The 23,978-nt window shown below is 49.0% G+C and overlaps 6 protein-coding genes across 9 annotated transcripts; 3 read left to right on the top strand and 3 right to left on the bottom strand.

Moving 5' to 3' along the window:
- Positions 1 to 12: 12 nt before the first annotated feature.
- LOC120898820 (ATPase family AAA domain-containing protein 3A homolog) lies at positions 13 to 2,814 on the bottom strand. The gene is made up of 3 exons (XM_040305204.1): positions 2,418 to 2,814; positions 1,042 to 2,341; positions 13 to 964 (listed from the first exon to the last, which is right to left on the bottom strand). The coding sequence occupies exons 1-3, from the start codon at positions 2,635 to 2,637 to the stop codon at positions 691 to 693; spliced, it is 1,794 nt and encodes a 597-aa protein (XP_040161138.1). The 5' UTR covers positions 2,638 to 2,814; the 3' UTR covers positions 13 to 690.
- Positions 2,815 to 4,737: 1,923 nt separating this feature from the next.
- Positions 4,738 to 5,908, top strand: LOC120897123. The gene is made up of 3 exons (XM_040301747.1): positions 4,738 to 4,823; positions 4,905 to 5,265; positions 5,334 to 5,908. Exons 2-3 carry the CDS (start codon positions 4,920 to 4,922, stop codon positions 5,744 to 5,746), a joined length of 759 nt encoding a protein of 252 aa, XP_040157681.1. The 5' UTR covers positions 4,738 to 4,823; positions 4,905 to 4,919; the 3' UTR covers positions 5,747 to 5,908.
- On the bottom strand, positions 5,853 to 7,531 carry LOC120897122 (aurora kinase C). Its single transcript, XM_040301746.1, has 2 exons — positions 6,777 to 7,531; positions 5,853 to 6,688 (listed from the first exon to the last, which is right to left on the bottom strand). Exons 1-2 carry the CDS (start codon positions 7,314 to 7,316, stop codon positions 6,014 to 6,016), a joined length of 1,215 nt encoding a protein of 404 aa, XP_040157680.1. The 5' UTR covers positions 7,317 to 7,531; the 3' UTR covers positions 5,853 to 6,013.
- Positions 7,532 to 7,912: 381 nt separating this feature from the next.
- On the bottom strand, positions 7,913 to 13,122 carry LOC120893750 (centrosome-associated zinc finger protein CP190). Of its 3 annotated transcripts, none has more exons than XM_040295822.1 (3): positions 12,927 to 13,122; positions 9,895 to 12,342; positions 7,913 to 9,812 (listed from the first exon to the last, which is right to left on the bottom strand). In XM_040295822.1, the coding sequence occupies exons 2-3, from the start codon at positions 12,290 to 12,292 to the stop codon at positions 8,527 to 8,529; spliced, it is 3,684 nt and encodes a 1,227-aa protein (XP_040151756.1). In that variant the 5' UTR covers positions 12,293 to 12,342; positions 12,927 to 13,122; the 3' UTR covers positions 7,913 to 8,526. The 3 variants fall into 3 exon arrangements, with proteins under 3 accessions (XP_040151756.1, XP_040151757.1, XP_040151758.1); XM_040295823.1 differs by lacking the exon at positions 12,927 to 13,122 and adding an exon at positions 12,798 to 12,920; XM_040295824.1 differs by lacking the exon at positions 12,927 to 13,122 and adding an exon at positions 12,416 to 12,482.
- A 319-nt stretch (positions 13,123 to 13,441) lies between these two features.
- On the top strand, positions 13,442 to 15,296 carry LOC120893752 (mortality factor 4-like protein 1). The gene is made up of 3 exons (XM_040295825.1): positions 13,442 to 13,699; positions 13,755 to 13,872; positions 13,938 to 15,296. Exons 1-3 carry the CDS (start codon positions 13,672 to 13,674, stop codon positions 15,067 to 15,069), a joined length of 1,278 nt encoding a protein of 425 aa, XP_040151759.1. The 5' UTR covers positions 13,442 to 13,671; the 3' UTR covers positions 15,070 to 15,296.
- A 549-nt stretch (positions 15,297 to 15,845) lies between these two features.
- LOC120893813 (putative peptidyl-tRNA hydrolase PTRHD1) lies at positions 15,846 to 17,207 on the top strand. 2 transcript variants are annotated; one of them, XM_040295925.1, is made up of 2 exons: positions 15,846 to 16,117; positions 16,820 to 17,207. In XM_040295925.1, the coding sequence occupies exons 1-2, from the start codon at positions 15,932 to 15,934 to the stop codon at positions 16,988 to 16,990; spliced, it is 357 nt and encodes a 118-aa protein (XP_040151859.1). In that variant the 5' UTR covers positions 15,846 to 15,931; the 3' UTR covers positions 16,991 to 17,207. The 2 variants fall into 2 exon arrangements, with proteins under 2 accessions (XP_040151859.1, XP_040151860.1); XM_040295926.1 differs by lacking the exon at positions 16,820 to 17,207 and adding an exon at positions 16,304 to 16,813.
- Positions 17,208 to 23,978: the final 6,771 nt, after the last annotated feature.

The raw sequence follows: 23,978 nt of genomic DNA on the forward strand, positions 1-23,978 counted from the left end.
GCACACACACACTCAATTTATCATTAACTCGTCCCCATTTTATACATGTTTTATGTTTGTTAACATAGCTTCTTCGTAAACCAAAGGAAAGAACAAAATAGAAAAGGATAACTATAGCTCCGTAACAGATAACAATTGCAATTTTACGGCAGTCTGTAACACATTACCAGCTGGCAACCGCACAGAAAAAGGGTGAGAGGGGAAGAAGGAAAACATTTGTCTTATCACTAACGAACTATCGAACACATTCGGAGTCGCACAAGAAGGGTAGCTGCTTTGTTTTGCCGGAAAGCTCCTTACCACCGGACGTGCAGGTTCAGTAAAAGCGGCCCCTTCTTTGCAAAATGCATCCTGTCGAACTGGTGCGTCTGAGTGGATTAAAGTGCGGGCTCGTTCATAGGAAGTTTAATATAAATCTCCTACACTCGAACGAAAACCCCCACAGTGGATGGATGGCACAAAGTACGGAATATATGCCCCATTGGTGGTGCGTCCCAACCGATCAACCGCTGGATTCCACCCACCTTCACAATCCCCGTCCGTCAGCTCATTGGCAGTGATAGGGCATTTAATGAGCTGATGCTAGATTGCTAAGGAATGGAATCGAACCGATGTTCTGGGCCCACAATCCATCCATCCGCCGATTATCGTTAACTTTCTACTTACTCCGGTAAGCGCGCCGGTAACGTTTTACTGCGTCAGAAACCCTTTACCACCGGTGATGGATTTGTGGTCGAGCTTTTCCTGCTCCGAAAGCCAGGCCATCTTCTGCCGGTGTTGCCGGACGGCGGCTTCGCACCGATCCAGCACCATCTGCTCGGTGAGGACGCCTTCCTCCGAGGCGTAGCAGGCCGCCTGCCAGGATACGCCCAGCTTCGAGATTTCACGACCCGACATGCCTTCGCACATCTTGGCCATTTTGCTGCACACCGCACTGTAGTCCCACTGTTCCACCTTGAAGCGCCTGGAAAAGAGAGAAGAAAAACGGTCAGTGGCTGGATTATGCGCTGGAACCATCACACAACAACAACAGGCACTTACTTCTTGCCTTCCGCGGCTGGTTGTAGCACGAACTTGTCAAAGTACAGACGTACCAAACGCTCCCGCTCTTCCAGCCCGGGCAGGGTAAACTCTACCATCTCATCCAACCGATCGTTGATGGCGTAGTCGAACTGTTCGGGCGTGTTGGACGCCAGTACCAGCATGAAGCGCGGGTTTTGCTCGCCGGTACGATAGAGGAACGCGTTCAGCGCGGACCGCATGTCTTCCGAGATCTGTTCGGACGATCGTTTGCGCAGGAAAGCGTCGGCCTCGTCGATGAACAGCAGCAAACCGCGCCGGCTAGTGTTGGCCCAATCGAACACCTTGTGGATGGCCGTCACCGCGTCCCGTCCCATCGGTCCTACGTCGCCGCCCGTCATGATGGCGTAATCCATGCCGGAGTGGGTGGCGAGCCGCTTGGCAAACATCGTCTTACCGGTTCCGGGCGGACCGTGCATTAGAATGTTCCGGTACAGGCCCTTGTTGTTTTTGGTGTTTTTCGTCGCGATGGCAATGTCTCGCAGCCGCTCCTCCAGCTTGGGCTGCAAGACAACGCCCTGCAGGGCTTCGGTCGGTTTGTGCTTCAATCGTTTCACCGTCTCGATGGGATGTTTCAGTGCTTCCAGCAGCGAAAAGCGTGACGTTTCATTGACCAGCGACGGTTTACCTATCCGCGCCTCGACATACCGTGCCGTTACGCCCGTTGCCCCCTTGGCCGTGTACACGCCGAGTGCGAGCAGCGACAGGCCACCGACCGTCGTGACCACCTTGTTCCAATCGGTCAGCAGTGCGGTGGCACCCTGCCCCAGGACGGACCCGGCCGTCTTAATGCCCTCCATCACGGTGATGCGGTTCTCTTCCGCCTTCAGGCGGATTTGCTCCAGCGTTAGGTCACGGTTTTCCCGATCCACCTTCGCTTTAGCACGCAGTTCCGCCTCGAGCAGCTTCATCTTGTTTTTCTCCCGCAGCTCCATCTCGTGCTCGATGGTCTTGCGGCGCATTGCCTCCTGTTTCGCAACGCTTTCCTCCTGTTTGCGTAGATTTTCCTCCTGCACCCGCTGCTGCTGGGCCAGCTGCTCCTCGTACCGTTTGCGAGCGAGCTGGTCCTGGTACTGGGCGCGTTGCTGCTGTTGCTTGGTTTCCTCTGCCAGCGTCTTTCGGCGCTCCTCATGGTCCACGCGCTTATGCTCCACCTTGGACGCTTCTATGTGAGCCTCGTACTCCTTCACCTTTGCCAGATACTCCTGCTGGCGAGTGTTTTCCTGCATTTTCGACAGCTCCAGCGCTTCCCGGGCGTGCTCTGCGGGTGATACGGAACATCAGCATAAAGTGGGGGGTGTTGGCATTAGGATTACGCAACATTAAGGTGTACTTACTCGAACGCTCCAGGGTGCGTGCAGCTTCGGCCGCCCGTTCCAGGGCCGACGAATCGAACCGATACGCTTCCATGGCTTTCCGTTCGGCCTTGGTCAAATTGGCATCGCCCGCCATCTGACCGGCGCTGCCGGCCGACGACGGTGGCGGTCCCGGCGGTTCCGGTCCACCATCACCGCCCTGCGGAGGAGCTTGACTTTTATACCCGAACAACCACGACATTGCGACAGAACGTTTGGACTTTCACTGTTTATCACTGCACACGTAATGCGTTCGGGGGGTTTTGTGCCTGCACGATAACAACTGTACGAGACGCAGACAATTCGGTTAGCAACGTTCTGTAACCGTGCTCAGGAAAATGTGCTCCTCGCTCCGGTTCGATATATTTTTTTTATCTCCTGCTTTGAATCTGTCAAATGGAGCTGTCAGCTTGCTGCTGTCAACGGTGGCCAATGCCAAATTTAAATTTATTTCAGTGTTTTTATTGCAAAAACATAGGGTAACTGTACCAGTTTTCGGCAGGCTAGTGCAGCAGTTTCACAAAAATTGCTCACACATCAATATTTTTCATTATTTTTCTTGAAAGTGTTGTTATTCTGGTTGATAAACTATCATAGTATGTTACAATATTTTTTATTTTCCGGTTCAAAGCCCTTTTTCATAAATATTCGTGAAAATGCAAACATTGATTTTGCTCCTATTTTCGGCAGTTTGTTCCTATTTTCGGCAGGTTGTGTTCCTATTTTCGGCAGCGCGAATACGGGTCATAAAATGTTATTATCTATGTAAATATGTACAAAAAAAATGTTTAAAGCAATTTTACACTCTTACTTTCCTAAGATTGGTGTTAAAAAGCACTTTAATTATTAATTTTATGTTGCTTATTTTGGTCCGTTTTGACAGCCATCTTGATGCGACGTTTAAACAGAGCAGCCATTGACAGTTTGATGGTTATAGCGTACGGTGCGAACTGGCTTACAAATATTTATTTTTCTCTTCAGTTAGTGCATCGTTTGTCGTAAAATTGGTGATATTTGGTACAAGAAAGGTCATATTATGTGTCGACATACGCATTGTAGTGTTCTGATCAATTTTAAAAGGAATATTCAGCCAAATTCAAAGTGTGTTATTGTTCCGAGTTTCGGCAGGAGCCCACAACATTGAGCTGTCAAAAATGAACATTTACTGTGTACCTATTTTCGGCAGCATTTAAAGTGAAAAATAACCTGTTTATCGTGATTTTAAAATTCCGAACAAGTTAGAATAAATTAAATAAGCATAAAATCTTTAATATACACCACTTTTTCATTGTTTTACTGTTCTGATTCTCTTAATCACAAAACCTGCCGAACGATTGGTTGACAGCAAAGCTGCCGAAAAAAATCACAATTTATTTGATATTTTGGAAAATACGTAATGAAATGGTGCGAAACTTCGTATGTGAATATCAAATAAGTACACCTTCACTACAAAATTGTATTTTGTGAAATTTTTTACCGCATTTGTGCAGAATTTCACATTTTTAGCTACCCTGCCGAAAATAGGTACACTGCCGAAAACTGGTACAGTTACCCTAATGCATCAAATGGCCAATAAAATAGAAAATGATTTGAAATGCTGAACAACAAGTTATTTTAGAGAAACTATGTTGTTCTTGCAATACAATCGAAACGAATTGATAGTGGCTTCCTAGAACTCGACTTCAATCCTGCGAAGTAAACGGATCCCTCGCGGCCCGCATCGCAAAAACCGGTTTTCACGAGCTCGCCAACGCAACATTTGCGGATGTTTTTGAAAGGTGTTGTGAGGGGTTTTGAGTGTACAAGATGGCCGCTAGAAAGGTCCGCTGGTCTACGATTGTGTTGGTGGACAACATTAAAAGACCAAAAGATAAATATACTCCACCACTTCTCCTCCTCCCCCTCATTGATCCCCACGGGATCCTACATTTCATGTGTGTGTCATATTTACCGTCTCACTGATACATGTTCCGTTATTGCATCAGCTGATCCGGCGTTGGCTGCAGTCAACCGCCAAGTTTGTTTATGTTTTTTTCACGCGTCCAAATGTGCGAAAGAGAAGGCATGACACAATGAGCGAGAACTCACACTCCTCGGTAGATGAGGCGCGTAAATTGCCACCAACATAACAAAAGGCATATGGACAAAGGTGAACGAAGCGTTCGAAGTGAAGTGCGAGAGGGTGGGCACAAAAGCTCACTTCGAAACGAGCACTGTAGGCAAGTAAAGGACAGGTAGCGAAAATGAGCGAGATGCAGCGATATTCGAACGTCAAAAACCCTCACCATGTTGTACGGGCGCGCGTCGGGAAAGCAAAACAAAACACATCCAAGCGGAGTTGAAAAAGTGCATCGTTCCACACCTTGGCTGGATTTGGATTGAACGCAGGTATTTTTATTTAATTCTGGCGGTGTCGTTCTGCCTAACGCACGTTAGCAGACCACTAACGGCCGTTTGAATAATTCACAGTATCAGCGAGCAAAGATGACGAAGCGCAATATGTGGAGTTACGACGAGACGCTCGAGATGCTGAACATAATGCTGCGCCAGGAAAGCCTGAAAGCGATGAACGGCCGACCGTTCCGAAAGGACAAAGCCTTCCGCTTGGTATATGAAGAGATGGTGCACCGAGGCTACAGCACCAAGGATCCAAAGCAGATAGAGTACCGTTGGAAAAATCTGAAGCGACAGTACGTGGACCTGCAGAAGGATCCAACGTTGGTCGATACTAACCCATTCCCGTACTACGACGAAATAGACGTACTGATGAAAGGAAAGCCACCTGCCGCCAGTCAGACAACGAAGCTGTGTGAGCTCGTCATTTCTAAAGGTGCAGCAGCAGCATCGTTGTTATGAATTGCAGAACGACATTACTCAACATTTGTCTCTTCCCTGCAGTTGAACGTAGCTCAACCATGGAGGCAGAGGAGGTGCTCCTCGAATCGGAGATGGAACCCATCGAGCAGGTGGAATGTGAAATAGATCCACCGATTGCGAGTGAGGAAGTCGTTGAGGAAACTGTTGTCGAATCATCGCCCCAGCCGCAAACAGCGCAACCTGTCCCGAAACGATTGAAGCGCAGTAGAAGGCGCCAGGGCGAACTGCCGAAAGCATTTCTTCCCCCTTACAAGACGGCTACGGAGGAAGAAGTGTTTCGGAATCAGAAAAAGCTAATCGATTATCAGTTCGGTCTGTACAGCAAAGCCCAGGAGGAGTCGGACCAGAAGTTCCTCGCCATGAGCCGACAATTGCTGGAAGAGTGTAATGACAAGTTTCAAGTGTTCTTAGCGAAGCTGGCACCGGGCAACTAGTCGGGAAGCGAAGTCTAGTCATAGGTGTCTATGACGTCCTTATTATGGCCTACTTATTTTATAATGAAATTACAAGTTTTAATCTATACTGTACAACGTTTTTGCATTTTTTTCATATTCTTTGCTTATATTACAACCATTTAAAACCATCACTACAGCTAACAAGAAAAATTAAAAGATTTATAAGACTAAAAGGTAAAGGCATGTTACAAAAATACTTAAGGCGAACGTAGCGATTAATGGCACTCGGCAGCAGCAGTCCCCCCTTCACTTTTTGTCCACGTGCAGCTGAATCCACGGATGGATGGCCACATTTTCCAGCGGCATACGGCTGGCCGGATCTTTGACGAGCAGTCGCGAGATCAGATGAGACGCCGCCTTCGTCACGTCCGGCGGCACCGTGTACTGCACCTTCATAATCTTACGGTACGTTTCCTCGTACGTGGTGGCCAGAAACGGGGCCTTTCCGCACAGCAGTTCGTACGCCAGCACGCCCAAGCTCCACAGATCGACGGTTTTGGTGTGCGGCTGACCTTGCACCATCTCGGGCGACAGATAGTCGAGCGTACCGCACAGCGTCGTACGGGACGACGTGGGCTCGTGTACGGACCAACCGAAATCGGCTATCTTCAACTCACCACCATGCCCCAGCAGCAAGTTTTCCGGCTTAATGTCCCGATGTATCACATTGCGCTCGTGCAGATAGATCAGCGCCGACACGAGCGAGTACACGTAGATGGCGCACCGTTTCTCGGGGAACCGTTTGCCCGGCTGCTGCTGCTGCTCCTTGAACAGGGTACCGCCCGGCGCATACTCCAGGATGAGATAGATGCGCGATTCGTCGTGAAAGTAGCCGTACATGCGCAGTATGTTCGGATGGCGCAGATGGGACTGGATTTCGATTTCTCTCCGCACCTGATGCTCGATCCCCTGGGCGTGCACCTAAGCATTGGGGGAGAGAGAGAGAAACAGAAGAGAGCATTTAGCATCAACGGAACAGTTTTAGCGTGCCTCGGGGCGCGATACCTACCTGTTTTTTGAACAACACCTTCAGCGCGATCACGAACTTGGTTTCCTTTTCGCGGGCCAGATAGACATTGCCAAACTTGCCCCTACCCAGCGGACGGCCGATATCGAAATTGCTGAGTGTCCACACCTTTTTGGCCGGTTTGGCCTGTTGCGCCTGTTGGTTACCGTCCGTGCCACATTGCTTCTGCTCTGCCGCATCCGGCCTATCATCGGCCGGCGTCGTATCCATCGGTTCGGACTCAGTCTTTGGAGTGATTTGCTTTTCGGGTACAGGTTTACTGCTACTGGCCGCTGGCCGCACCATAGGTGCCGGCAGCTGAGGTGCTTTGAACCCTCCCATATGCTGTCCTCCCCCTTCCGCTACCTTCCCAACCATCTTCGCAGCATTGTTGCTCCTTCCTGCGGCCGTGTTTGCGGCTGGACCTCCAACACCGGCACCCTTTTTGACCAGCAACGTCCCTGAATGGGAAGGAATGCCTGTGCTCGCGGTAACCGATGACGGTCCGTTCAGTAGTTTACGGTTTTCTTTGTTGCACGCCATGTTTGAGCAAACTGTGCCAGCAAAACAAATACGCAACAGGGGTTTGGGAAAAGGATTAAGCGAACAAAAACCGCTGTAGACTAGATACAATATGAAATAACCCCTCGCAATAAACTTCTGAATGCCGACGGGAGCGTTTCTCTTTCTTTTTATACGACACCGAAAAGAAGAAGTGCAATGCAAACTGTTGTTCTTCGTGCTCTGTGGGAACTTTAATTTTTAACGGCTCATTCTGACAGCACGCAACAGGAGCGGAATTTTAGAGCGCTCGGAATGTGATCTAAAAGGTGTTTTGGCGGTACCGAGATCTATAGACCCGTACACCGCGCGGATGTGTGCACCTTGAGCAAAAAAAATGTCGACACACTTTTTAGACCAAGCCCTTTTCGAACAGGATTCGAAGGTAGAAAGCTTTCGCCAAACGGTTGAAAAAAGCCCTTTCGCCCTTACGTAAGGTTCATAACCTTTTGCCATGCCCTTTGTGGGTAGGATGAGTGCGAAGCAATAAATGATAGAAGCGCCCAGAACTGTTAATGGCGCCTAATTATTTCTCAGCCAAATGACAAAAGCAATGGCTCGGCATAGGTAATATTCTATTACATTACGGTTTGCATTACTATCATTACGTGTACAGTACAAATAGTTGTATTTATTGCATCTCTTGCAGTTACGCACATAAACATTTTGAATTTAACTTATCTTGATACTCAAACCATTGCCCTCTATCATTAGTATAGCTAGTAAACTAACTCATAACGCTAAAATACGCCTTTAAACTTCCGCAGTGAAGCGCCTCGTGTTTCTTTTGTTTCTAATGCAAATGTTATTACAGCTACACACAATTTTAAGGCATGCCTCACTTTATATATATGCCAAGTTAAACACATTGCTTAAAAGACATAAAAATGTAATTAGTTTTAAAACGAGCATGCATGAAAAGGTACAATCTCTGATTAGTGGGGTTGTGTTTTTTGCTCGCTGACATTATGCCCGTAATCAATAATAATGAAATAAAATCATTGACGTGATACAGTTATCAATCTAGAATAATAAAAAAAGACTTTCTAATAGCAGACTGTTGACTCCTGCTAGGGAGAATTGTTTCCTAGATTCCGGGCACATCTGAACCTCACAGTACGCCGTTCCCCACAAAGGTAGAAAGGAAATCCGATTTAAATTAAATGATACCGCCACTTACTCCTCCCCCCCTTTACAGATCATCATCCTCATCCCATTCTCCTAACAGTGAACTCACTTCCTTCGACTTGGAGGCCGATTTGTCCTTATCGTCTTCGTCACCGGCATCGTCATCTTCCGGCTCACTGGTTGCTTCAACCTTTTCGCTGGCAGCGGTCGCTGTGCCATTTTTCTTACCCTTCGGCGATACGGTTTCCCTTTCGTCGTCCGATTTGGTCACCTTCTCCTTTTGCTTGGCAGCATCCTTCGATGCGTCGTCGCCCTCCTCCTCCTGTTCCTCTTCCGGCTCTGATTCTGTTTTGATGGGTTTTGCCGTGGTGTCTGGTTCCTCTTCATCGGTTGGTTCGACCGCCACCGCCGCAGCAACACTACTACCACCGGTCGTCACCTTTTCGATCTCTTTCTCAAGATCTCCCGCCTCGTTCGAAAGCTCGTCCAGTTTGGCCTCGTTGTTCCAATCGTCCAGCAGCTTGTCGATTTCCTTGCCGGACAGCTTCTCCGTCTCGGCGGCCTTTTTCTGTTGCGTGTCTGGTGCTGCATCGGCCAGCGATTCCTTTTCCTTGCTTTTCACCGATTCTGACGATGCTTTCTTCGCTGGTTCCGGCTTTGCTGTGGCGCTCGATTTACCAGCCAATGGGGCGGCAGCCACGGGTTTCTTCTCGGTCGCCTTTTCCCTTTTGGCTGGCTTTTCCACCGGCTCATCGGCCACCGGTGGTGGCGGTTGTTGCTCCTCGGCAGTATCCTCCGACCAATCGCCCTCCAGCTCGGAGATCAGCTTCAACTTGTCCGACTGCTGCCGGTCTTCCGAATCGTCCAGATCGTCGTCCTTCACGGCAGCGTCGGCCGACGTGTCCGCGTCCGGCAGCTCATCATCGTCCATCTCCATCAGCTGGTCCTTCACCGCTTGCTGCAACGTTTCGTTCGTTTCGGACGTCACCTCCCCGGACATGTCCACGTCGTCGTCCATCGTGTTGCCGTCGTCGTCGACCTCGTCCGGCTTGTCGGATGCGTCCGTCCGGCGGGACGCTTGACTATCGTCACCCTCCTCAAGCGACACCTCCTTGTCGACGACCGGCTTGTCTTCCGACAGCGAAACGGAGGCTTGCGAGTTTTCATCCTCCGATGCGGTCACATCCGCCGCCTTCGCGTCCGACTTTTGGCTATCGTTGTGCTCGGAACCGGCGTCCGCCGCCTGCTGGCTGTACATGACCGTATCAACGATCTGCACGCCCTCGCCCAGCTGTATCGTGGAGCCGACGGAAAAGTTGTCCTCGTTCAACACCATCACCACGTCGTTGCCTGTCAAGCACACCGATAGAGAAGATTAGTTGCAATACGCGACCACACATCCACAATAAACACACACGCCGGTCGCACTTACCTGATCCGCCAGTGCTTTGTAGCTGGGAGATGATTTCATCCTTCTGGGACTGCGTCAGCAGCAGCTCGGTTCCATCGGCAGTGACCAGCTTCGGCATACCATCGCCGGCCGCCCCACCGGACGCATGCTCCCCGTGCACGCTGGCCAGCTCCGCCTCGATGTACTGGTTCTGGTAGTTCGGATCGTCGAGCACGACCCCATTGTCGCCGACGAGCGTAAGGCTGGTGGCGATGCCGGACGCCACATTGCTGAGCGCTTCCGCCTCGGACGACGGTTCGAGCGTGATCGGGCGCGCCGAGCCACCGGCGCCGCTCTTTCCCTCCGCCCCCCCGTACGTGCCCTTCGCCGGGGGCAGCGTGATGTTGGACAGTATTTTGATCTTGCCATCGCCGGCCGCCGACCCGTACGTCTTGGTCTGGGGCGAGGTGAGCTCCTCCTCCGTCTGGTAGTCCTCGTCGTCGGTAAACTCCAGCACACCGTCCGCGATGGCCCGCTGCTTGTGCTGCTCCTTCATGTGGTCGTACAGTTCCATCTCCTTCGCGAACACCTTGTTGCAGTAGATGCACTGCTGCAGGTCGCCGCCGCCGCTGGTCGCGTGCACCTCCTCCTCGTGCTTCGCCAGATCGTCCGCCGTCATCGCGACGTGGTCGCACTCGCCGCAGCGCGGGAACCGAAGCGCCGGCTTGATGTTGTGCACCGTGTGCCAGTGGTAGAGCAGGTGCGGGTTGCGCTGCTGCGCCTTGAACCCGCAGTGCTCGCAGATCCGCACATCGATGCGCTCCTTGTGCTTGTGGATCAGATGGTTGTAGAACGCTTTGTAGCTGGGTATGCTGATCGGGCGCCCATTGATGCCGCAGCGCAGGCACAGCCACGGTCCGGTCGTGTTTTCCGCCCCCTTCGCTATCAGTGCGTGCATCGTTTTGGCGTCGATCGTTTTGGTCGTACCGCCGCCGGAAGGTTTACCGGTGGTGGCGGCAGTGGAGGAAGAGGAGGACTGGGAGGTGGTGGATGGTCCTCCTTTCGCCATATCGCTGCGGATGTTTGCCGTCGCCCGGCGTACCATCGATTGGTCCTGCTTGAGCGGCGTTGCCGTACGGATATCCATCTTGGGCGCGGCCGAGGAAGATGCACCCGACGTCGTGTTGTTGCCCGCGTTCGGCGAAGGTTTCTGCATGATCTTTAGCTTGATGTTTTTGTTCTTCTTCACCAGATGCGGATACTTTTTCAGCACCTCCGATATGATCTTCGCGTGGTCCACGTTGCCCGAGTCGTCCTTCACCGTGATCTGCTTCAGCACGTTCGAGCCCTGGCCGGGTGATTTCGATTCCTGCTTGATGACGATCTGCTTGGTCGTGGTGGCGCCCTGCTGGTTGGCGGACTTGGCCAGCGCCGCCTTAACCGAGGCCGGCGGCTGGTAATCCTCATCGTCGTCATCGTTGAAGTGCGTATCGTCGTCCACGTAGTCGGGCGAATCGTCGTCATCGGTCGTCAGCTGGCTGCGCATGCGGGCTGCCTCGGTGAACTCCTTCACCTCCTCCAGGTTGGGCTTCTTGGCCGGGGGGGAAGTGAGCGAACCGCTCGACGGTCGCTTCACTACGTTCGCGTTCGTGTACCCTTTGCGTAGCTTCTCGAACGGAGATGTTTCCTCCTCCTTCTTCACCTGGTCCGCCGTCAGCAGGGGTTTCGTTTCGTACGTAATTCCGTCGAACGAACCCTCAAACCCGTCGCCCATTTCCCCGTCGTCGAAGCGCGAAGGGCCCGGCTTGGCGTCTTTCGGACCGGCAGCAGCGTGCGCCATCGATTTGCCACCGTACGAATGAACCGGCTGCCTTACCAAGGGTAGCCGTGGTCTTGAACCGACCGCCGGCAGCCCGGACGGTGGCCCCCGCTGAACGGGCAAACCGCCGCGCTGCTGACCGTGGTTGCCCTGGTAGACGGGCCCACCGCGCTGGGGCCGTGGCGCCTGCTTATTGAGCAGCACCGGTTGCTTCACGATGCGCGACGACGTTTGGCGGTGCGCCTCGAGCAGCTTCAGCAGCACGGTCATGTTCATGTCGGTGGCCGTTTTCAGCAGCCGGTCGTACATGTTGTACTGGAACTCGAGCGTGCCCGTGTACATGAAGTTCACGATCGGGACGATGACGTCCGCCTGCAGATCCATCGGCATGATCAGCACGTCGTCGTACATCTCGCACACGTTCTCGAGATGGTTGAAGTAGTCGGTGCAGGCGGACAGCACTAACCGGTGCACCTTCAGCTGGGAGTTATCGTTGAACTGGAGCGTCAGGTCGCAGTGGTCGGTTTTGTTGAAAAAGTTTTGCAGCTTCTGCAGGAAGAACACGCCCCAGTTGTCCACCTTCACCGATTTGGCCTCCGCGTATCTCGTCATTTTGCTCATCTGTACTTTACAAGCGTCGCGGCGGGTTCAGTAACATCAGTCACACACAACTAAAAATAAAGGGAAAGAAAAAGGGGTCATAAAATGCGTTCGCTTTCCATTCGCCGCTGCGAACAGCTGTACGCGAATTGCGATCATCCGGCTAATGGTTTGGTGCAGTTTAAAGGTCCGCCAACATATCGAACACGTAAAGGTTTTGTTTACGTTTGCAGCATACCACCCCCACCCCTTACCCTCCAGCACATCAACAAACTCTATTTGCCTCGTAGCGCTGTCACAGCGTATTGGGAGCATTTGTTTCGGGACTTCACTGCATGATTAGCATAAATAGTGCGCCGTGCGCATCATGTGCACTTCCCCCGAAACGCCATCCCGTAGCGTAATGATCGGGTGAAATTCGGTTGAGAAAAAACAGGTTTAAAACGGATGACCAAAGGGTGTTCGAGAAAGAATTTCACCACCCGCGTAGCGCCCTGCTATGGACACACGCAACAAACCAACCTACCACACACGCACAAACACCATGTATGCCAACAACGCCAACCAATCAATGGGATACGGGTACGGGAAAAATGCGTACGGGGTTTTTAAACTAATCGCCACACTTCCGCCAAATACGTTAATTGATACGCACACTGTGTTCGCTGCGCGTCCTTTTTAACTGCTTTTCACCGTTCTGCCAGCACTTCACCAAACCGAAACTGTGCTTTGTTTCGAGAACTCGCACAAAAGTTGCCTTCAAAAACCGACGAAATTTACTGCAAACCAATATGGCGGCCTGACGCTGCTTGACGCTGAAAGCTTTCACCGGCGTTGAGCTTTTTTTCATTTTCGCCGAACGCCCTCGGTGGATGTCGTTTGAACATGGCATTTCAAATGCTTCCAAGGTGAAATCGGCATTTGATCGCCCTGCAGGGCGAGGGTTTTTGACGTTCGAAAATAGCTGCATCTCGCTCATTTTCTCTAGCCGTCCTTTACTCGCTCGTTTGAGGTGAGCTTTGGTATAAATTTCATAATCAAAAGAGTATCGGTAACGCTATCCGTTTACCTGCAAACAGTGAAAACCAATATTAGATATCCCGAGCGGTAGCAAAAATGGCTTCACAATGCGACAAAAAAACTGGAATGGCTTGAGGCAGGGTTCACGACGTTTTAGTACGCTTTGCTACCCGGGGGGAAATCCCCGTTCGATCCCGTGCTCAAGCCGGCTTGAGTGACCGAAAGCAAATTAGATCGGAGCCGGTGACAGTTCGGACTGCAGCTTTTGCAGTAGCCCAAGCCGAGAGGGAGCGCTGTCGCTGTTGGAAATTTACTCCGGTGTAAACAATTCAACGAAATCCACACAACTGGAGAAGAAAAGCGCGCACGACGACGGGAAAATGCCCCCAAAGTTTAAGTTCACCGAGGGTAAGCAAATGAATGGCCCCGCTAAGCCGGCACATAATGTTTGTTTCTTCTGTAGGTGAAAAGGTACTCTGCTTTCATGGCCCGCTGCTGTACGAAGCCAAGCTTCTGCGTTGTGCGATGATGAAGGAAAAGCAGGTAAAATACCTTGTGCACTATGCCGGCTGGAACAAAAAGTATGTATTGGCTACAATCGTGTGTGTTTGTGGAATTGGTTATTAACACGCATTCTGTTACGCAGCTGGGATGAGTGGGTTCCGGAGAGCCGCGTCCTGAAGTACAACGAAGCGAACCGCCAACGGCAACAGGAAGTCCACCGCTTACATTCCCCTCTGGTAAAGAACAAGAAGAGCAGCACGAAGGGTAAAAAGTCGGATGCACAGGGTGGTACAGGCAGCCAGGGCAAGGACAGCGATTCGCGAGCATCCACACCGTCGAAGGAAGTGACGAAAGAGAAAGACACAGCGGTACAGTCCGTCACCACCACACCCGTTACAGCGGCTACAACGCCGACGGGTACTACCTCTACCGGTGGTAGCACGACGACAGCCGCCTCCTCTACAGGACGAAATCGATCGTCTCTGAAGACATCGGCTACCAGTGCGAGTGTTTCTTCATCGCCCAGCTCCAGCTCCTCGTCCACCTCGTCCTCGACGGTCGTACCTGCCGCAACGGATAAGCCACCTGCCGCCACATCCACCGCCGCCAAGGATGTGAAATCTTCCGAAAGTAAGGAGGCGGTGGAAAAACCAAAAGACGAATCGTCCAGCGAGCCCGGCAGCTCGAAGGCGAAGAAACGCGGCCGAAGCGACACAAACTCGTCGAACGTCGAGTCGGAAGATCAGTTCATATCGAAGGTGGAGGTGAAAATCAAAATTCCGGACGAGCTGAAGGTGTGGCTGGTGGACGACTGGGACGCAATTTCGCGCCAGAACAAGCTGCTCGAGCTGCCGGCTAAGGTGACGGTGCAGGAGATAGTGGACAACTACGTACAGTACAAGAAGCAGAGCAAGGTAACGACCGCTACCAAGGAAACGGCCGTGGCCGACATCGGCAATGGGATAGTGGAGTATTTTAACGTAATGCTCGGCTCCCAGCTGCTGTACAAATTCGAGCGGCCACAGTACGCGGAAATGATACAGGCCCATCCGGGTGTGCCGATGGCAAAAATTTACGGCTCCGTTCATCTGCTGCGGCTGTTCGTGAAGCTGGGACCGATGCTGGCATTTACATCGTTGGACGAGAAGTCGATACAAACTTCGCTGGGCCATGTGCAGGACTTTTTAAAGTATTTGGTCAAAAACAGTAGCACTCTTTTCAACATGCAGCACTACGTGAACACTAGCCCCGAGTATCATCGGAAGGCCTTGTAAGGGGTCTTGTGGCGTAACACAGCGCTTTACAAGGCAGATGGTATTACTCGGAACTGAATTACAATTACAAATGGACTATGGACTATATATAATGGAACACTAGCCCCGAGTATCATCGAAAGGCCTTGTAAGGGGTCTTGTGGCGTAACGCAGCGCTTTATAAGGCAGATGGTATTACTCGAAACTGAATTACAATAACAAATGGACTATATTTTTCAACAAAAAAATGAGTTAGTTATTTCTTGAATCTATTTCCTCAACGTATACAATTGTGATTGCAATTTCGTGGCACTCAGCAGCGACACGACACTGTATTGGCAGTGCTGGAGTTGCTTTCTTTAAATTATTTGTTGGGATCTTTCATTTTTGTTATGAGTTTTCAGTAAGAACGAACTGACCATCTCGAGTGGTCGAATGGTAATTTGAACAACATCTTAAAATGCATAGAATCGTGACGCACTGATCGGACGCTCTTTGCACTTGCACAAGTATTCATGAAAGAGCCAAGCTAAACCACAATATTTCGTGAAATCAAAGATTGGCAATAAACAACAGTACAATGATGTGTATTTCCAAAAATGAGTCATTTGGTTAATGACAAGAGCTACTGCACTGAAGTGACCAATATTACGTGAAATAGTTTTGGAAATACAAAACACGGTTCAACGGTTTGTTTGAATGCGCTTTTTTCCTATTCGAAATGTCAAACTTCTCCCAGCACACCTTTCAATCGATGTATGCACCTTGTGTGGGAGCTGTTTTTTTGTGCAAGGCAAACATAAACAAATCAAACTGCCGGCTGGTTATTGTTTTTCTTCGCACGTGTAATTTGTTCGATTTTATACAATTTTTTTGGCGAACAATGTGCGCTGCCAAGCTAGTGCAGTACGTTATCGTAAATGGAGAAATTGCAAAAAGCTGGCCAAAAGGCGCTCTCATTGCTCAGTGTTGTCATGCCGTTGCAGCCGTCGGACACTTGTACGCTTCCGATCCGGACACGGTAGAGTACTTTAAGGACCTGGACAATATGCATAAAGTAGTGCTCGAGGTAAGCAATTTGGCAGCACTCTGTATGGTAAATACTCCGAAAACTCATTATTTTCGATCATTTTTTAAAAACATATTATAAATGTGTTTCAATTTATACCCTCCGAATGATTGCGATGCTGATATGTGATGCGATACGCTATTTTGATTCAATAATAATATTGAACGATACTGAACGCAAACGCAGCATTCGCAAAGGCTCACAACGTCCTGGGAAAAGTTCACCGGATCACACATCAAATGGACACACGCTCAATACTTCTTACACTCTGGCGTACAACGGCTTTGGTTGTGGCGTAAACAGCGCGTGCAAGATTTGAGCGTGTGAAAGCTATTTTCGGATTTCGGAACGAGAATTTCTAACACCTACACAAAATATGCGTCCTGAAGCTGCCCGGCTGTTGAGAAATGAAGCAAAGAACGCCACCACTAGCCAATAGCCATCGTTCGCCGTCTCCCGATGTAAAAGGGGTTATTTTGGGAAATCGCGATACGAATGCCACCGCTAGCGCACTAGGCCGGTCAGCAGCGGCGTGTTGTGTACACACTTGCAGCGATGAATTTAATGGACGAGAAGTGTACACCCCGCGTCTCGGATCGTCCGTTGTGGGAGGATGGATTTCAAAAGAAATGCTCCTATATGTTGCTTATTGCACTTTCCACCTTTGCTTTATCAACAGTTTCCATTTGCTTTCCATTTCAGGCACCGGACGCGGGCAAACTCGTCAGCCTGGGCGAAGTGTTGCAGCAGAACGATGTCAAGCATAAGGTGTGGGTAGAGCAGCCCGAAAATCTACCAACCTGCATTGCGCTAAAACCGTACCCCAAGGAGGAGGTTCAAAAGTACATGAAGAAATTTAAACTGCTTAGCTAGCAAGGGTCTGCAGTGCGGAGGAAATAGACGGTATGTTGTACTATGGTTGTTTGTGTTACACCATTTGCACCATCGAACGGTTTGCTGGTGTGATGGCAGGTGACACCTTCAAGTCCTTGGCAGTGCCCTGTACGCTATCATCCCTGAACCATCGCCACAAAAATCGAAACGGATGAGCAAAGGATCGAATAAGAAGTCAACAAAATCGGATCCAAGATTTGTGGTTCGCACCAACTTTTCTCTGCCAGCTCATGATGACATCATGCCGAGGGGGTGGACAAATTTATTACAGCAAACATTAGCCAGGGAGAGGGTACGGAGGGGTGAAGAGACGTGCATCCATTTGTGTTGCAGAAGACTGGCTAACCACACGGCTTAATGCACGAGCGTTCGGACAATTTTCCAAATTTCCCTCTGTCTCTGTTCGACCTACTTTTGCACTGGCGGGCACCGAAGAGAGATAGTTTTATTTATGGAACCGAACCTGCCACCGTGGGTGGGTTTTAGAATGTGTGCTCGTGTCGCTTGCGGGATAAATGGGAGCAGTGCTTACTTCTGCTTCTGCTTCGAAAACTACAAACCACCACAAAATGAAACAACAGCAACGGATTTTCATGTTCCGTACCTTTGTCTTTGTACGATGAATGGAAAACCCGTACAACTTGCCTGTCGAGCAGCTGAACATGGCCGTACATAATACCCGTGGCCGTGGTTTGGCGCGGTGGTTGTTTACAATTGATGCGCGAGAAGCGTAGGATGGTCGGTATTTTTACGGCAATTTGTTGATTTTATGGTCGCAAGATGATCACCCACCCCATGCCGACATGGTGGACGATATTGGGATGAGACGGACAAAGTTATATAATTGTAAATCCGTGTTAAACTGTTTCTGCTCATCGCTTAATTTTGCAGAAGAAAAAAGAAGTTTATCTTAATTTGATTGCAGCTTGCAGAAAAAGCGCACACAAATCTCAACACCGACCCAAGCGTGCAAGCCGCAGCCGTTGCAATCAAGCGTATGAATTATGTTTCATGTTTCTTTCATGATCCGGCAGACCTTGCCCAATTTGCCCGATGCATCGAAAAGGAAATTATCGCATTCACTTTAAGGGCTGGTAATTGGATTTATTTCTCACATCAGGCTGCCCCAAAAGTCAAAACTTGTCCGAAGGACCTTCAGTTTGTCACACATCGATCACACTCTGGTTCGATCGTCTAGAAAAGGGCTTTGCCGCTTTCATACGATTAGTGAGGAAGGGGGGGATGGAGTGATCATAAATGAAGTTAGCTACACGGCCGACAAACTTCCCGCGACCAATCAGCTAGCTAATAATCATCATGTCACTATCGGTTGAATATGGTGTACGCGCCTGGTACGTGCCCATAAGTCGAGCAAATATGTTGAGCCCCCCTGCTGTGGTGGCTGGTTTTCATTTTTTTTTCTTCTTCTCTCATATGTCCACCCAAATGGTCCTTGCTATACGCACTCGGATGACATAATCAGCCCACAACGACCTTTCTGAGGTCTCCGGAGCACCTGAGTGACCTGCCCCCATCTTTCTCCCCTCCTTACTCGCCAGGGTGCCCCTCCCCTATACGGTTGTAATAATTGAACGGACCTCGGCATCGAAAAAGCATCTTCCATAAGCGTGGAAAGTGGCCGCTCTGCGCAGCGATTCGTACGCGATAGCCACTGCGTTTTTCAACGGCGCACAGTGGCAGTGGATAGGAAGGCGGGAGGCGGCCTGGAGGGGAACCAGAGCTTGAGTGGAGCGAAAATTAATAACCACCAGTTTGAGCTTCGAACACACGAACAAAAAAAAAAACCCCAACTCGTTCTTTATGGACATCGACAATACGCGCACATGCGGTCGTCCTTGCGTCTCGCGTTCTGACACACGCGTTGCTCCTTTTCTCCCTTTTGGCAGTACAGGGGGCTTCCTCGTGCGTGTGTGTACTTGTTTCCACCCCAGGGGGGTGTTTCTCCCCCTCTGGATGCTCTAGGTGGACGAGAGGCACCTCGTGTGGCCGTGAGGTGGCTCCAGTTTGGCGAAGCGCTATATCGACGCGAGAATCCGTCACCCGGTCACGAGTAGAGCCTGTATGTTGGGGGGATGGGTTGAAACGGCGGAGGGGGAATCTGATGAAATTATGGACGCACAAAAGTGCCACCACCATGGCACCGTAGTGGCACAATTGGCAGCAGCAACACCCGAACTGTAATGGCTCGAGATGGGGTTGGTGCGATTCCATCAGGCTCCGAGGCCTCTATTTCCTTTTACGGCACACTGGGGGGAGCAGCACACTCTGTGCAGCACACACTCGGTGGCATCGTAAAAGGTAGTTTGCATTTAAATTTCTGCCGAATGATTCATCGCGTGGAGCTGCCGCAGGTTAGGTGGTGGGGTTGCGATCGGATCGTTGGAGAAGAAGGTGCAGAAGGTGTGAAGTGTTTACAAAATTGTAACGACAGCGGTGTGCACCGTTTTCAATGAGGTTTGCTCAATTGTGATCGATTGAACATTGGATGTATTCTAATATTCAACGCTAGTCGCGTGGATCGTGCTTATGAGGGATCTTTTTCTAAGAATATGTCCTTTGAACTTAACCTATTTTCATGGTATAGCAAGCTAGACAAATGTCGCGTTTACTAAGCAAAGCGATCAGCATGAGATAGAAATAGGAGTCATTCCAGCTTAGCTCTCCAGGATACTCCAGCTCAGCCTACACAAGTTTAGTAATTGGTGCTCTGCGAACTCGCGTGATTAGTTTCACTCGTCAGAAAGGACCCTATTCAGAGACTGTAATCTTGACTCTTATGCACTCTCACGTCACGTCGTCAACATAGAAATTAAGGACCTAGGTACTATTCTTGACTCGTCACTCTCCTTCCATCAATAAGTACTCTTACGTCATCGACAAAGCATATCGGCAGCTTGGTTTTATTGATCGTCTGACATCTGATTTCAATGTTCCTTTCTGTTTAAAACAACTGTTCGTCGCCTTAGTCTGATCCATGCTTGAATTCAATCTTGTACCATGATCTCCGCACACTAACAACTGGTCCACACGTATTGAGCGTATAGACAAAAAGTTCACAAGAATGTAGCTATACGATTCTTAAGATGGAACATCTCCAACAACCAACCTCCAACATATGAGCCTAGACGACTTCTTCTGGGTCTGCAGTAGTGATGTGTAATCTGGAGAGGATTCATGGAACTCCAAGTACGACTCCAATGGGTACTGAAGTCGGCTCGATACGACTCCGGGAAAAATGGTATTTATCCATGACTAGTCTGCAGTCCTTCGAAAGGTGAAGGGAGATAGCACAAGCAGTTTTGTTAGCTAATTTTATTAGCGGCAAAATTGATGCACCCGACCTTCTTTTTAAATTTATTTGCACGCTCCCGACCACGCCCTACGCACCCCGGAACTTTCTAATTAAAATAGACTGCGTACTGCCAATAGAATACTTACAGAGGAGCTTATGATGTATTATTTTCAATGAGCAAAGCTTTGAATAAGATCCTATGCTTTTTTTAGTTGAATGTTACTGTTGCCAAAATTAAATTTTCATGTCTATATTCTAATTTATAGTTAATAAGGTCATCATCAAAATTCAATTATCTTCAATAAACAATGTAAAATTATTGTGGCATATACAAGAAGGAGTTTTTTTTATAATAACGAAATCTACCAAAGCATCGTGAACATGCGCCAGCGTAAGAATAGAATTCCCACTGGCTGCACCAGCTCGGCCAATGTCGTTCGGTGTGTCCGAGAGCATTCTAAAATCTACCGAAACAGTCGCATACACGCGCTGCAATTTGCAAGGTTCGCGATTCATTGATGCACACACAGCGCGGGTGTGTGCGCGCGCGAATGATGAAAGATCGTTCCGGGGTGTAGGGCGAGAAGCAGTTCTATTTCAAGCTCGTTTAATCCGCCCTTTCTTTTTAAAGCCACAGGGTTAGGGACAATGAGAAAAATGGTTCATATGCAAAGTACAGCTTTACAGGCGATTGTTTCGTTATTTTAGGCAGCCGGTTGGCCCAGCGCTCTTTTGGTTGCAGGATGCAGGAATGATCTTTTGGATGGTCTTCTTCTTCTTCTTATATTTGGCGTAACGTCCTACGCGGACATGCCGGCCTATACAGGCTTTCGAGACTTTAATCATTACCACGCAGCCGGATAGTCAATCCTTGCTACGGGGGGACGGTCCATTCTAGGCTTGAACCGCCCCTGGATGGTATTATTTTTGGCTAAACGAGAAACGACGATATTACATAGCCCAATGTGACAGCAACAACTACCAGCCGTCTCTGTGAGAAATCTCTCACTAAATCGCGCCCTGTACGGTTGAATTTAGTCATCAAAATTGCATGGCACCCAAAAGGCAATAGGCACTGCGGTAACCAGCGTGATCCGACAACCTACCATTTGCAGCGGTGCAGCACGATGCAGGCGCTAATGTCGGTGGCCGAACCTGCTGCTGCTGCTACATGCTGCATGTTGAATAATTTATTAATTGCGGTAATTAATGGCACGCAGAATTCCGGCCACTCGCAATAACACCCATCGGAGGTGATGATCATGCACGGTTCGAGGCGAGATGCTCGATTAACACCCAGCGGCTTAGAGCTCTTGTTGCAGGTTGGCGGCCATACGATCGCGCCATATTCATGCTTTCTAGCAAGGGTTTAACGAGTTGTGATAACACATTCATTCTACTCCGTTTCCATAAGCTGTTACTGTTTTGCACTAACTTAAGGGTGCAATGATGCACCTCTGCTCGCCTTTTGCGACAGATTTACGCCAGGTGTTGGGAAGAAGACAAAGCAAAAAATGGCAACCGCAAGTGGGGCAATTTATTGCTCTCAGCCATCTGTCCCTCCCGCCCTGAAACGGGCTATGCGAACCAGTGCCGCCCGACCTTACGGGCCATCCGATGATGCAAGGATGTCCTTCTGCGGGTGACGGATGTGCCTCACCTCGACCGGCTGGCTCCACACCACTCTTATTGAATGTAATGTAATTAAAAGCAATAAATGAGTCAGGAACGGAAGGCACCTCTCTACCACCTTCTGCTGGCCAGCCAACCAGCTCCAGCCCATATGAAATAGAACGTTTTTAAGCTGCTTTTTTGCCTAATATGGTCACGCCTGAACTTGCTGTGGCGGTGGAGATTCTGTACGACCGCCAGTTGGAGCGTGAATGGTGGTGTATGACACTGACTGGTACCGTTCGCTTCCCAGACACTGGCGTCGATGAAACGATCGGTCGTACTACGTGAAACCGTACCTTACCCTTTCGCACCAACCCATCTGGCTGGCTGGCAGGCTGGGTGGCTGGGGCGATAAGGTGTGCTGTGCTTGGCATTGCATTACATTGCATCTTGTAACGAACACATTACACATGAATTGGTTGGCGCCGGCCACTGTTGTGGTTTTTTGCGATACTGCTCTGTCTTCTCTCCCCGCTAATGCGACAGCTGACTGACGTTGGGGTGCGATTTGTGTTTTGTTTTTGTTTTACACCAGTAACATGAATTCGCATTTATAAAACATTTTGTCTGGTTTGCCTCATTTTGGTAAAGACGGTTGGAAAGTACGGGAATCATAAGCTTTTGGATGGACTTTCAGCAGCTTTAGGCGTTTAATTTGTTATTTGCAATGAATATTTCACGTCTATATAAATGAACCGTTTTGCTGCATGTATTACTACACCCTCTATGGGGGTGTTCAAGGATTTTGGACTTTTGTTCGATATTAACGAATTGTTCTCTATTTTTTTTTTCCTTTTTTCCAAATTTATTTGGAATTCCATTCCTCAAATTTATTACTCTATTTAGCAAATGTTTTTGAATTAGTGCCACCAATTACAGTGGAACGCCGTTCATCCGAGGTTCATCAGGACTCGACCTCGCCCGGATACTCGAATATCACGGATAATGAGTCAAAGTATATGTTTTATCACAAGTTCTTGAAGTATTTTTTAAAATTTATGTCATGTATTAAATCTAGCCAATTTTATTAACCTAATATTTTTTGAAATGATTTGAAATTTTCCATGAATTGTAGCATTTTTTATTATGACAATGTGCTCTGATGGGGCCGATCTCGTGGTACAGTCGTCAACACCAACAACTTAACAACATGCTCAACACGGGTTCAAGCCGCAAATGGACCGTACGTAGGACTGGCTGTCCTGCTATTGATAATCAGTAAGTCACTGAAAGCCAAGTCCACTAGTGGTTTAGGCAGGCCTTGACCGACAACGGTTGTTGTGCCAAAGAATGTGCTCTGATAACGGGTTTCAAATATCCTCCTCAGCACGCAACATCATCTTTGTATTTAACTGTCATTTCTGGATAAAAGGTACCCGTATAAACAGCACCCCACTGTATCGGCATTTTCCCATTATGTCTGAAGTTAATATTGAACAAAACAAATCAGATACCAATCTAAAAATAGAAAAAAAAAAAACAAACAGATTCAAACATATTTGGAAGACAGTTAATGAATCGTGTGACGTGTTAAAAATTATCAGAAAACGGCCCCAAAATCGTGAAAATATTTCAAAGAATCAAGAGAAACTCTACAGACTTAGTTTAGACTTAACTTTCTTACAAATTGTTCCAACCAACCAAATCGAACGGCCATTGTAGTTGACTTTGATCAAACAATGTGAGTTTCTTTTTTTAAATTAAACTATTAAACAATTTGGCTAAACTAAGCTGAAACTGAAGTGAATATTATCACTTAAACCATTGAATGGAATATTAATGTACATATTGCAACATTTTAAGCGCATTCAGCCTTATGAAGACTCATCCTGGGCAGGTCGAAAGTCGAACCCACAGCGGCAGCTCAACAGGTCGATGTTGACGGTGTGATTCATTGAAATTAAATTTCATCCATCCTTCCTCCTCCACCACACCCCCAATAACCCCCCAAAAGAAAGCAGTTTTGGTGTACGAATTCGG

This window comes from Anopheles arabiensis, chromosome 2 (assembly GCF_016920715.1).
Source record: "Anopheles arabiensis isolate DONGOLA chromosome 2, AaraD3, whole genome shotgun sequence".
Taxonomy (NCBI): domain Eukaryota; kingdom Metazoa; phylum Arthropoda; class Insecta; order Diptera; family Culicidae; genus Anopheles; species Anopheles arabiensis.